At 43.4% G+C, this 13,741-nt stretch overlaps 1 protein-coding gene across 1 annotated transcript in view; it reads left to right on the top strand.

The window, feature by feature from the left end:
* Positions 1-13,741, top strand: part of CORO7 (coronin 7) — a 317,064-nt gene that overhangs the window by 71,011 nt on the left and 232,312 nt on the right. The window contains exon 7 of the mRNA XM_073636587.1: positions 1,071-1,121. Within this exon, the coding sequence (XP_073492688.1) occupies positions 1,071-1,121 (51 nt within the window). The remainder of the gene's footprint in view (positions 1-1,070; positions 1,122-13,741) is intronic.

Below are 13,741 nucleotides of genomic sequence, written 5' to 3'. Positions count from 1 at the left end.
TGGCACCACACCTGGCACCCCTAAACCCCCCAGGCACACGCCTATATATAGGACAAACTTAAAGTGGAGCTCCACCCAAAAGGGGAAGCTCTGCTTGTTCGCACCCTCCCCCCCTCCACTGCCACATTTGGCACTTTTTTTTTGGGGGGGGGGGGGGGCAGAGTGGGTACCTGGTTTTAACAGGTACCCACTCCCACTTCTGGGTAAGATCAGCAATCTACATGGATTTCCAGCCCCTCCTCCTTCCCCCGGCGCCCTCTGCGACATGCACAGGTCGCAGAAGACGGCGGGACCATTCAGAAAGCGCATGCGCAGTATAAAACTGACTGTGGAACCTGAAGACTGTCAGTTTCCCTTACTTACAATGTCCAAGAACATATTTGGGGGGCACACCATACCTTACTTACAATGATTGACGAATTGCTTCAGGGCGCCGACATCGTGGGATCCCTGGACAGGTAAGTGTTCTTATATTAAAAGTCAGCAGCTACAGTATTTGTAGCTGATGACTTTTTTTTTTTCCAGACTGGAGCTCCTCTTTAACATAAACAATCCCTTATTGGTTGCTTGGGGCAATGTGTTCATTTTTTCTGGGTTGTTCATAAATAAAGTCTGCAGACTCCTCTTATCAGCCATTTTAGGCTAGTAAGGGTCCCCTAAAACATCAGGTCTGGACCACTCGTGCATGATGGCATGTGTAACTTTATTTAGCAGCCATCTGACTCACTAGCCATTTTTTCTTCTACTTTATGTACAGTACATGTACTAGATGCTGGACCAGCTTTCTATAGCTGATTGCAGTCGCTTATTAATGCATCCTGCGTAGGATGTCATGGGTTATTGTTAAATAAATTCTCCCAGGCCTGTGTTTTTCCTGATTCCTGTCCTGAGGTTACCTATGGTGTGAGAGGTTGACACTGTTTATTGGCAAGAACTGGCTTTCTCGCATGAATTTCATTAGAAGCAGTTTGAGATGTGCGTGCTATCATTACTTTATATATTGTAATATTTTGCCATTTCCCCTCTAAGTCAGTTATTCTCCTTTATTATTTAAATGTTTCTTCTTACAGGACAAGAGACTGAGGATCTTTGATGTTCGTAAGAGCACAGGAGCCAGCCAGGTATTGACCCGAGACATGAAGGAGCTGTCAGATGATGTTACAATGATACGCAGGATGGGGGAGATCCGGGGTGTCAGGAGAACAGAGAGCTCAGAAACATGGATTGTACTGGGCATGTCCTCATTGTACTGGGGCTACAGACGTGTGATTACATGCTGCCACCTCCCTCAAAGAAATGTCACACATAGATAAGATTCACAATGCATGTCACAACAAGGCAGATTCATTCATGTGAGGACCGGCTGCTAGTCACTGGTTGTCTCTTTTCTTTGTTATTTGATGCCCTTTTATAAATGTGTAATTGTGCGTCACGCACTTTACTGTAAGTACAAGTCTGAGGTCTGGAAGACCTGAGATTTTCTGCTATTGAACGATAAATCCTTCCATAATTCATTTATTTGGGGCAGTTTTATACTACCAGTATATTGCTCTATACTTTAAAGGACAAGTTAACTTTTAGTGAAATTGTCCTTTAAATGTCCTCCACCCACCCAAATGGCAGCCACCTAGCAAATGCCTTATCTTCAGACCCACACTGTGCAGCCTTTGAAGGAGTCCTGGCCATGTCAAATTCTTGTTCTGGGTGGCTGGACAGCCTGTTCCTTCCTTTGTTTGTGTGTTTGGGGGCCACCATAAGTGTGGACCAGCACAGAGAAGAACTGTAGTGGGGGATGAAGGTAAATATATCCTAGGTGGCTTCCACTCATGGGGGAGGAATGAATTTAAAGGTGAATTTCAAGTGAAGTTGTCCTTTGAAGTACAGGTATACCTTTGTATGAAAGTACCCTGTACAGGTCCCCCCTCCCCCTTACCTATTATACTCCAAATCAGACCTCCTATGCAACATGGTTCTGCTTTACGCTGCCCATCTCTGCTTTGCTGAGCAACCTTTAGAGCTGATTTTCATCTGGGTCAGGGCTGCTGTGGCAAGGCGTGACCTTACGTTCTTTAGAGATGAATGGGAGAGCCAGAATGGGGTGCCAGGCAATGTGAAATAAACCCATGCTCTGTCTGCGCTTCAATTTCAGGGATAATAGACACGTGGGGCTAGGGGGAACTTTACAGGGCTTTATACAGAGATCCTCTTGTGCTTTAAAGGAGAAGTATGGACAAAGCTCATTTGGCCATAATTCTCCTGTGGGTCACAGGAGTGCACTTAGTTTTGCACTCCCGTGACCGGACTCACACAGAGCCGATCTATGAACTGTCTGTAAGGGTGGCATTTTTTTTTCCAGTGCCCACCCATGTAAAGGGCCTTTTTCCCACTGACTCCCAATAAATTGGTTTTAGCAGGGGTTCCCTAAGACCTAAATATTATTTCAAAGGTTCCTCTGAATTAGGAAGATGGACAAAGGCTGCTCTAGAGTGTAACTGCTGGGGCTGCTGACATCGCGTCCATAGTGGCAGCACCCAGGAGCAGTCTTCGGCCTTTTGGGTGTCAACACAAGGGAAGCTTTTCATGGAAAATTCCATGCCTAAAATATGTGAAATGCACATAAGACTCTATGGGAAGATTTTTCTTGAAATAAATGGTCTGGCGAAAGGGTTTCCTTAAAGAATAAGTGCACCTTTGTTATGAATCTAAAACAAAAGCTATTGTCTTCTTATACCAGCCCTAACATGACCCACTAAAGGAAAGCTCAAGATTACTTTCTATTGTATTATCCTGAATGCATAGATATGTGTGCCACAGGTTACATAATCTGGGGATGAAAGTAAAATTGTACAATTTGTTTGATTACATACTACAGCTTTTAAAGAGGACCTGTACAGCTGCACAGTAGAAGCATCCTTCTTGCTCTTAGCTATGTGTCCCTACACAAATCCTATGATTTGACCTTCTGAAAGTCTATACCTTCATGGGGCAAAGCAAGCTCCCATGTGACATCACACAAGTACTGAGATTTGGAGGCTTGGGAAGGTGTCCATGTGTGCCTTATACCTCAAGTACCAGTTTGTCTTGACTCAGTTGGCAGACCCAAGTGGTACAAGAGCACAGTAAGGACAGGCAGGTTCCAGTTTTGTTGCTTTGCCTATGGCTGAAAAGGTCTAGTAGGAAAAGGAGAAATGTGAAAGGTAATATTTGCAGTTTTTCTTAATTTGTCTTCCTTAATAAGAGACAGTTTTTCATTTCCAGTAATTTTAATTATTTTTCAAAGACATAACAAAATGACAAACGCTTATATAAACATAACCTTGAATATTACCACAGCAGAGCAAAAGTATGTTTGCCAATCTGAAATGGATGTACAATATAGAGTACACATTAAGTAACTCCACAACACAATACAAAGAACAGATCGGGTAAACGAAATCCGGAATATGTCATCTCGTGCTGATCCCTGGCTAGAGGGCCCTTTAAATTTCAGTGCAAACAAAAACATTTATCTCCAGATAGGAAAAAAAACAAAAAGAGAAAAGGAAAAGTGACTGTGCAACCACACCATGATACCAAAGATATTGATGCGCCAAAAGGGCACTAGGTGGATAAGAAGAATGTTTTAAAAATCCTGATTCTTTGGAGTGTTATTAAACCCACAACAGTAAAATCTGTCTGTATATGCAGTAAAGCATGCTTGTTTAACTCACTGTGGATCCTAAGGGGTTAATCCTCTGCATTGTGTAAAAAGGCTGTTTGATCCTGTCTTCACTGATTCTCCCCTTCTTCCACTGTCCCCATACCATCTCCTGATAATACAGAGCCTTGGGAACAAGCTGCACATGCTCAGTTTGGTGTGTATTGCTAGAGTGTTTCTTTTTCCTTGGGAGAGTGCATGTGATCAGCACATGGGATTTTGGATGTTGAGGGGTTTGTAGCTATGAGCTATAAAATGCTCATGTGTATATGGTAGGGGTCGACTGATTATCGGTGCGGCCGATATTCACTTTTTTTGAAATATCTGTACAAGGGATGTTTACATTCCTTGTGACAGCAATAAAAGTGATAGTATAAAAAAAAAAAAATTTAAAATGACAGTGTAAAAATAAACTACGTATAAAATTGATGCGCTTTAAATAAATAGTGCACAATATGCTGCTGCGACTAAGCTTAAATCCAGGAATAAAAAATGCATACATGTGAATAAAATAGATAAATAATTATGGTGCTAATACATGTGTTAAAATTGCCAAAATAAATCTTCAAATTGGTGATGTGACGGTGAATATAAATAAAATAATAATGACACTCTGAGTACAATGTCCAGGCAGAGATAAATAGTGGGGGAAAGTAAAAATAATTAAACAGTTCCTTCCCTTAATCCAGATTGATTGACTCGCTGGGTTAGATCGTTTGTATCAGGATATTTAGTTTTTCTTGCATCCCACTTTAGCCATAATACTGCTGGTGATTCGGCTCTCAGGATAAAGGTTTTATGCAAAGCAAGCAAAGAAAAAATAGATCATTGTGCAGTGAACTTACTAGATAGTACACAAGCAAAACAGGGACAAGAGATACACTCACAAACTCCCGGTCTATTAGAAGCATTCAAATATGCAGATTGCAGTCAGCCGCTGTGGTTTTTATTCATTTTTTTAGTGTAAAAATAAAAACTTAAAAGGCTCTCTGACTGGCCGTAGCCGCGTGACGTCACTCCCGCATGCGCGCAGTAGCCGTCAGTAACGGCACACGCTGGGAGAAGAAACGGCATGGAGGTCCATTTCTTCACAGCGTATGTGCCGATTACATCATCGGTGAACTACAAGTGAAATATCTCCTAATCGGCATTTGTTTAGGAGATATTTCCACTACCTATAGGTAAGCCTTATTCTAGGCTTACCTATAGGTAAGTCACTAGGTAGGTTTTACAACCACTTTAAAGGGGTTGTAAACGCTCAGGGTTTTTCAACTTAATGCATAGTATGCAAAAACCTCCGGTGATGCAGCAGCCCCCCAGAGCCCCCTTTTACTTACCTGAACTCGGTCTTTCCAGCGACGGGGAAGAGCACACCAGCTCCAGCCGGTGTCTTGGGTCCTGATTGGATAGGTTGATAGCAGCACAGCCATTGGCTTCCACTGTTGTCATTCAAATCCAATGATGTGGCAGCCGGGGGCAGGCCCGAGTGCTGCCGTCTGTGACAATAGATGCAGCAGCTGGATATGGAAGCGTGTCCGCATGAGTGCCCCGAGGGTGAGCGGCTCTCCAACGGGGCACTCGAAGAGGAGGAGCCAGGAGCGCCACAGAGGCGCCCCAGAAGAGGAGGATCAGAGCCACTTTGTGCAAAACCAACTGCACAGAGGAGGTAAGTATGACATGTTTTTTTAAAACAAAAAAAAAAACAAAAAACGAACCTTAAGATATCCTTTAAAGGCAGCCGAAAAATCTGTATCGTATTGGCCCTAAAAAAACGATATTGGTCAACCACTTGTTTATGGGGCTTTAGTGTTCAGTAACTGAAAAATTGGCAATCACTGGGCATGTTAAAAACAAAAAACTAACTTGTCATCTGAGGTTCAGACCTAGTCAAAAAAGGGTTCCTTAAAACTGAAATGCAAAGCTTTCAACTGCCCCTCATTTGCAGGGACTCTCCCACTTTTGGAACCAGATCCTTTGGACCCATTTTATTTTTTACTGGTACATAGCGCCGACGATTTACATATACAGTATCTCACAAAAGTAAGTAAACCCCTCACATTTTTGTAAATATTTTATTATATTTTTTCAGATGACAACACTAAAGAAATGACACTTTGCTACAATGTTAAAGTAGTAAGTGTACAGCTTGTATAACAGTGTAAATTTGCTGTCCCCTCAAAATAACTCAACACACAGCCATTAATGTCTAAACCGCTGGCAACAAAAGTGAGTACACCACTAAGTGAAAATGTCCAAATTGGGCCCAATTGGCCATTTTCCCTCCCCGGTGTTATGTGACTCGTTAGTGTTACAAGGTCTCAGGTGTGAATGGGGAGCAGGTGTGCTAAATTTGGTGTTATCGCTCTCACTCTCTCACACTGGTCACTGGAAGTTCAACATGGCACCTCATGGCAAAGAACTGTCTGAATATCTGAAAAAAGAAGTGTTGCTCTACATAAAGATGGCCTAGGCTATAAGAAGATTGCCAAGACCCTGAAACTGAGCGGCAGCACAGTGGCCAAGAAACCATACAGCGGTTTAACAGGACAGGTTCTACTCAGAACAGGCCTCGCCATGGTCGACCAAAGAAGTTGAGTGCACGTGCTCAGCGTCATATCCAGAGGTTGTCTTTGGGAAAAAGATGTATCAGTGCTGCCAGCATTGCTGCAGAGGTTGATGGGGTGGGGGTCAGCCTGTCAATGCTCAGACCATACGCCGCACACTGCATCAAATTGGTCTGCATGGCTGTCGTCCCAGAAGGAAGCCTCTTCTGAAGATGATGCACAAGAAAGTCCACAGTTTGCTGAAGACAAGCAGACTAAGGACACGGATTGCTGGAACCACGTCCTGTGGTTTGATGATAAACGTATTTGGTTCAGATGGTGTCAAGCGTGTGTGGTGGCAACCAGGTGAGGAGTACAAAGACAAGTGTGTCTTGCCTACAGTCAAGCATGGTGGTGGGAGTGTCATGGTCTGGGGCTGCATGAGTGCTGCCGACACTGGGGAGCTACAGTTCATTAAGGGAACCATGAATGCCAACATGTACTGTGACATACTGAAGGAGAGCATGATCCCCTCCCTTCAGAGACTGGGCCACAGGGCAGTATTCTTACATAATGACCCCAAACACACCTCCAAGACAACCACTGCTTTGCTAAAGACGCTGAAGGTAAAGGTGATGGACTGGCCAAGCATGTCTCCAGACCTAAACCCTATTGAGCATCTGTGGGGCATCCTCAAACAGAAGGTGGAGGAGCGCAAGCTCTCTAACATCCACCAGCCCTGTGATGTTGTCATGGAGGAGTGGAAGAGGACTCCAGTGGCAACCTGTGAAGCTCTGGTGAACTCCATGCCCAAGAGGGTTAAGGCAGTGCTGGAAAATAATGTTTGCCACACAAAAAATATTGACACTTTGGGCCCAATTTGGACATTTTCACTTAGGGGTGTACTCACTTTTGTTGCCAGCGGTTTAAACATTAAAAGAGAAGTGTTTTTTTGTTTTTTTTTGCCTGATTTTACTTACCTAGGTGAATGCAGCATCAGATGCTGCATCTGTCCCCTGCTGCCTCTACACTGAGAACCGAGCCACCAAACATCGCCGATGGCTCCGTTCTCTCACCTCCCTTAGCGGAGAGCTGCTGACTGTCAATCAGCAGCTCTCCTGCTCTGCTCCTCCACGCTCACTGGAGCGCTGAGCTGTGGAGGGGTGCAGCTCACTGAGAAGCTGAGACTGCCATCAGTCCAGGCAGCTGGCGGATCCAGGCTTCCTAAGTCGGGATTGACGCGCTGCCTCGACTGATTCCAGTGACGTCAGCGGAGCGCGGACTGCAGAGCGCTCTCCGCTGGAAACGGGTCACAGGAGTGCAAAACGAGTTGCACTCCTGTGACCCTTAGGAGAAGCCCAGCCTAAAAAGCTCAGGCTGGACTTCTCCTTTAATGGCTGTGTGTTGAGTTATTTTAAGGGGACAGCAAATTTACACTGTTATACAAGCTGTACACTCACTACTTTACATTGTAGCAAAGTGTAATTCCTTCAGTGTTGTCACATGAAAAGATATAATAAAATATTTACAAAAATGTAAGGGGTGTACTCACTTTTGTGAGATACTGTATATGGTACATTCACATCAGTCCTGCCCTCAAGGAGCTTACAATCTAAGATCCCTGACTCACATTCATACATACACATACGAGGGCCAATTTGGACAGGAGACAATTAACCTCCCAGCATGTCTTTGGAGTGTGGACGGAAACCCACGCAGGCACATGGAGAACATGCAAACTTCAGGCAGGTAGTGCCGTGGTTGGGATTGAAACCAACGACCCTTGTCTTTTTTTTGGCTGAATGTATAGATCTCTCACACTATTCAGTTTTCAAAAGTGTTATACTACATTATAGGTTCCCCCAAACCTTTTTATTGTATTATTATATTGAAAAGCCATTATAAAGGAGAAATGTGAAAAACTTGAATTTTATTGTCCATGTAACTGGGGCATGAAGGTGGTGTGCCCTTTTCCTACATACCTTGTACTAAAGGGTATCCTTTTTTTCTTCTCTGTGAAATTTGGGAGGTGTGTAATTGCAGAGAAACGCATTCAAATTCGATTTCATTCTATGTCTGTTCTGTTTGTCACCAGCAGGGGGCACCCTCTATACATGTTAAAGGGAACCTGTCATAGCGACTGGTACCTCTCATAGATGAGGCTTCCATCCAGCTCTGCAGTTTCCCAATTCCCCAAAGTTGTGCCAGTTATGAGGCAGAATGCTGAAAGTAAATCTACATCTTTAGGCGGCGCTCACACTAACTACCAGCATATGTCAAAATTAAATCATCACTGATAAAACTCACAAATCCATAATTTACATGGTGCTAAAACCTTGCCTGCAACATTGTATTAAATCTCCATCATAGATATAGATATTGATTCAGCTTCACAGGTATTCATAGGGCCCATTCACACCAATGCATCAGCGATTCAGCTGCATTTTATTTTCAATTTTTAATGCGCTTTGTAACGTATTGTGACATGCTATCGCACTATTTCTCATACCTTACAGTGCTGTACAACGGAAAGAAAATGGGACAGGTCATATTTTCCTAACACTGTTGCAAAAAACTTGAGAGATGTGAACAGCACATATTTATACTATTGGGGGCTTTTGCACAAGCCCGCTTAGCATAAATGCAGCTGTATTTCCTCTGCCCAGGTAGCCCGGGTGTAGCATACAGCCAGTCCATAACATAATTAGCTGTGCACTGCTGTACTCATTTATATAGCGGTGCTAACTTGAGTCCTGCATGAACGTTTGGCAAGAATAGAACACTTTACTCATGTTTACAATAGCACCGCCATATACAGCGTTGCACAGCTATTTATGTCAGTGACAGGCTGTATGAGCTGTATGCTGCATCTGAGCAGAGGAAGTACAGCTGCAGTTAGAATGAACGGGCACACATACACTATATTGCCAAAAGTATTGGGACACCTGCCTTCATACGCACATGAACTTTTAATGGCATCCCAGTCTTCGTCTGTAGTGTCTAATATTGAGTTGGCCCACCCTTTGCAGCTATAACAGCTTCAACTCTTCTGGGAAGGCTGTCCACAAGGTTTAGGAGTGTGTCTATGGGAATGTTTGACTATTCTTCCAGAAGCGCATTTGTAAAGTCAGGGACTGATTTTGGACGGAAAGGCCTGGCTCGCAGCCTCCGATTGAATTTATCTCAAAGGTGTTCTATCGGGTTGATGCCAGGACTTTGTGCCAGCAGAGGGAGAAGACAGAGGAGAGAGGAGAACCAGCGGTGGGAGAAGACAGCGGAGAGAGGAGAACCGCCAATGTAAGAAAACCTCAGCGGATGGAGAAGAACCGGAGGATGAAGACATCGCCGGACGGAGAAGAAATCGGAAGGAGAAGAGACGCCGGAGCTGCTTCAATAAATTACTTTGTCAAAAAACCTGTGTACTGTTTTTATTTTTTAACACTTTTTTTGAGTGAATGGGTGGAGGTACAATGTACTCCATACTCATTCATATAGGATGGGGGGCCGGGATCTGGGGGCCCCCTTGGTAATCGGGGCTTCCAGATTCTGATAAGCCCCCCCCTGCCCTCAGACTCCAACAACCAACGGCCAGGGTTGTCAGGAAGAGGCCCTTGTCCTCTTATGCGTGCTCGGATAAGGTTCTAGTATAGATTTGGGGGGGGGGGGGGTTTCCCCTTAAAATCCATACCAGACTGAAGGCCATTTTTTTTCTCATTTTGGCGAGGGTTCCCCTTCAAGATCCTCAGCGCACAAGCCGCACCGCAAGTCGGAGCATCATGATCCAACTTCTGGTGCAACTTCTGTTTAAATCAATGGGCTCTCATGGGGAACCATTGATTTTGACATGTCAAAAAAAAAAAACAATTGGCGAGGCTTAACGCGGCTGTATCCAGCTTTAAGCCACGTTTAGCAGCTTTTACCAATGACGTTTTTACAGCTGTAGCGCCGATCCTCAGAACGCTCTGGCCCTGGGTTATTTTTGTAGCTTGAAAACGCCTATGCCACTTACAGCTCCTAAAAGCCTGTGTGTGCATGGACACATAGAATAACATGGCGAGGCGTTTTTAAGCTGCAAAAAAAAAAATGTCTGAGGCTGCTAAAAAGCAGCTGTAAAAACGCCCTGTGTGCATGAGGCCTTAGGCTGAGAATTTGATATAAGGTTACAGGTTTAGTACAAGTATAGTTAGAAGCACCATATAATTAATGGGTTTATGAGTTTTATTAGTAATTGGTTCACTTGTACTGCTGCTGAAGGTTAGTGCAAACGCTGCCTGAAGATTTATATTTGCTTTTGTCAGTACCATTTGGAGGATTTGAGTTTTTTTTCATTACAACTGCTGACATAATTGTATGTGTTTATCGCCTGTAATCGCCTCTTTCACTACATTGAACAAATGACCAGCCTACCTTGAAAGTAGAACTCCAGGCAAAACTTTTTTTTTTTTTTTGGGATTGAGTAAAGGATTTACTTTGGGATTTTTTTTTTTTCTGTGTCCCACTGCGGAAATTTCTCTTCACTTCCTGTCCCATAACCAAACAGGAAGTGAGAGGAAATCCCTGCAAATAAAGGGAATTCTTTGGGGACCCCCAAGTCACCAGAACTAGTGTCCCCATTGGAAGATTAACCCTCTGTTACTTTTCTGGGCACAACCCAAAATCTGGGATTTTCTTTTGCTTTCACTTTCAATAATAATGGTAAACAGGACAAATAGAGAGGGAGAATCTCCCTAATGGGGGCTCAGCTAGCAATAAAAACTGACAGGTGTTCTATTCCTTCTCCATTTCAAAAGTAAAGAAAATGTTTTGCCTTTAGTTCTATATGAATCTAGCACTTCTCAAAAGGTTTGGGTAATAGCAGCATGTTGTGCTGGATCAGAACCTTCGCTTTGACAAATAACAGCAACCCTGACAGTTATCCTTTAAGGCACGTCATTATCTTTTAAATGTTATAGGTACATACATACCCCTTGACATTTTCCACATTTTGTCATGTCACAACCAAAAACGTAAATGTATTTATTTGGGATTTTATGTGATAGGACAAGACAAATTGGCTCATAATTGTGAAGCAATTTTCAAGTTTTGCCACAGATTCTCAATTGGATTTAGGTCTGGACTTTGGGTCATTCTAATAGATGAATATGCTTTGATCTAAACCCTTCCATTGTAGGTCTGGCTGTATGTTTAGGGTCTTTGTCCTAATGGAAGGTGAACCTCCACCCCAGTCTCAAGTCTTTTGCAGACTCCAACAGGTTTTCTTCTAAGATTGTCCTGTATTTGGCCCAATCCATCTTCCCATCAACTCTGACCAGCTTCCCTGTCCCTGCTGAAGAAAAGCATCTCCACAACATGATGCTGCCACCACCATGTTTCACGGTGGGGATGGTGTGTACAGGGCAACGTGCAGTGTTAGTTTTCTGCCACACATAGCATTTTGCTTTTAGGCCAAAAAATACCATTTTGGTCTCATCTGACCAGAGCACCTTCTTCCACGTTTGCTGTGTCCCCCACATGGCTTCTCGCAAATTGCAAACAGGACTTGTTATGTCTTTCTTTCAGCAATGACTTTCTTCTTGCCACTCTTTCATAAAGGTCAGATTTGTGGAGTGCACGACTAATAGTTGTCCTGTGGACAGATTCTCCCACCTGAGCTGTGGATCTCTACAGCTCTTCCAGAGTTACCATGCGCCTCTTGGCTGCTTCTCTGATTAATACTTTCCTTCCCCGGCCTGTCAGTTTAGGTGGAGAGCCATGTCTTGGTAGGTTTGCAGTTGTGCCATACTCTTTCTATTTTCGGATGATGAAATGAACAGTGCTCTGTGAGATGTTCAAAGCTTGGGATTATTTTTATAACCTAAACCTGCTTAAAACTTCTCCATAACTTTATCCCTGACCTGTCTGGTGTGTTCCTTGGCCTTCATGATGCTGTTTGTTCACTAAGGTTCTCTAACAAACCTCTGAGGACTTCACAGAACAGCTGTATTTATGCTGAGATTAAATTACACACAGGTGGACTCTATTTACTAATTAGGTGACTTGTAAAGGCAATTGGTTCCACTAGATTTTAGTTAGGGGTCTCAGAGTAAAGGGGGCTGAATAAAAATGCATGCCACATTTTTCAGATATTTATTTATAAAAAATTTGGAAAACCATTTATCTTTTTCCTTCCACTTCACAATTATGTGCCACTTTGTGTTGGTCTATCACATAAAATCCCAATAAAATACGTTTACGTTTTTGGTTGTAACATGACAAAATGTGGAAAATTTCAAGGGGTATGAATACTTTTTCAAGACACTGTGCAAATCACTTTTACCTTGCTCATTCAGGGCAGTGTCTTTGCAAAGGTGCCCCTACCCCTGAAACAGGCCTTGCCAGTGCTCCCCTGCCTTTCCTTGCTCTGTTGCAGTTAGCACTAAAATCTCTAGTTTAGACTGGTGTTAGGTGCTAGGAGTAGGTCACTTATGGGATAATGCTCAGACTTTGCCATTGGCTGCTAGACCTGAACGTTGTCTCATGAAAGTAGGGCATATGCGCCCCTCATAACACATATCCAAAAGTATTGGTAATTGTCACCAGCGGCGAAGGAGGAAGAAGTGACGGTGGAGCACTGGCAAGGTGAGTATCGGTGGTTCTGGGGGACCTCTTTGCAATGGAATACAGTAGAGGATACCCAACCTGAAGAAGGTGCTAGTAATACTGGTTACCAGTAAGCTAAGCAGCACCACCCGCTGCCAAGTGGTTTCTACAATGGCATTCAATCTAAGCTTGTTTAAAAAGGACTGAAAACAATATGGGATGTGAATAGCTTCTTGCCACTGTGTAAATTATTTGTAAGGGTGCATCTTAGATACAGTTTGTTACCATACTGTAGAAAGGGAATACATGATTTGGAGAGGCTACAAAGGCAGGTAACCAATTTGATAAAAGGTATTGGAGTTGTCAGTTGTCAACTTTAAAAAAATCGTCCTTGATTAATGTAAAAAATCCACAGATCTAGCCTGAATGCCTCAGGACCAGGAAGAAGCAAAGTATGCAGAGAGGGACCTGCCCTAAACAATGCATGCCAGTTGATCAGCAATTTGTACATATAAGAGATGCCATATAGAGCAAATGTCTGGCAGGGGTAACAACACTGCAAATTATGAATAGTGCTACTTACAGCACCTTTAGAAGACATCTAGCATCTGCAGCAGAAGGAGAATTGGTTTTATAGCAGATGCAGAATTCTATTAAAGTGGTTGTAAACCTCAGACATGATATATGAAGAAAGCATATCCCTCTATAGAGTGTACTTGTCTCAATCTAGAGCACTAAGTGTCATTTCTGTCTGCTGCCTCATTCCTCTGCTATCAGGATGAGTCACTTCTGACAAGTTTTCCTGACATCAAGAGCAAAAAGTCTCCAGCAGATTAATAACCTCAGCTCTGTTCCTCGGGGGAGGGGGTGGGGGGGTGTCCCTTCCCTTCCCTTCTTTTCCCTTCCCTTCCCTTCCCTCCCC

This window comes from Aquarana catesbeiana, linkage group LG06, assembly GCF_042186555.1.
Source record: "Aquarana catesbeiana isolate 2022-GZ linkage group LG06, ASM4218655v1, whole genome shotgun sequence".
NCBI classification, from domain to species: domain Eukaryota; kingdom Metazoa; phylum Chordata; class Amphibia; order Anura; family Ranidae; genus Aquarana; species Aquarana catesbeiana.
This window is presented reverse-complemented; position numbering and strand designations above follow the sequence as displayed.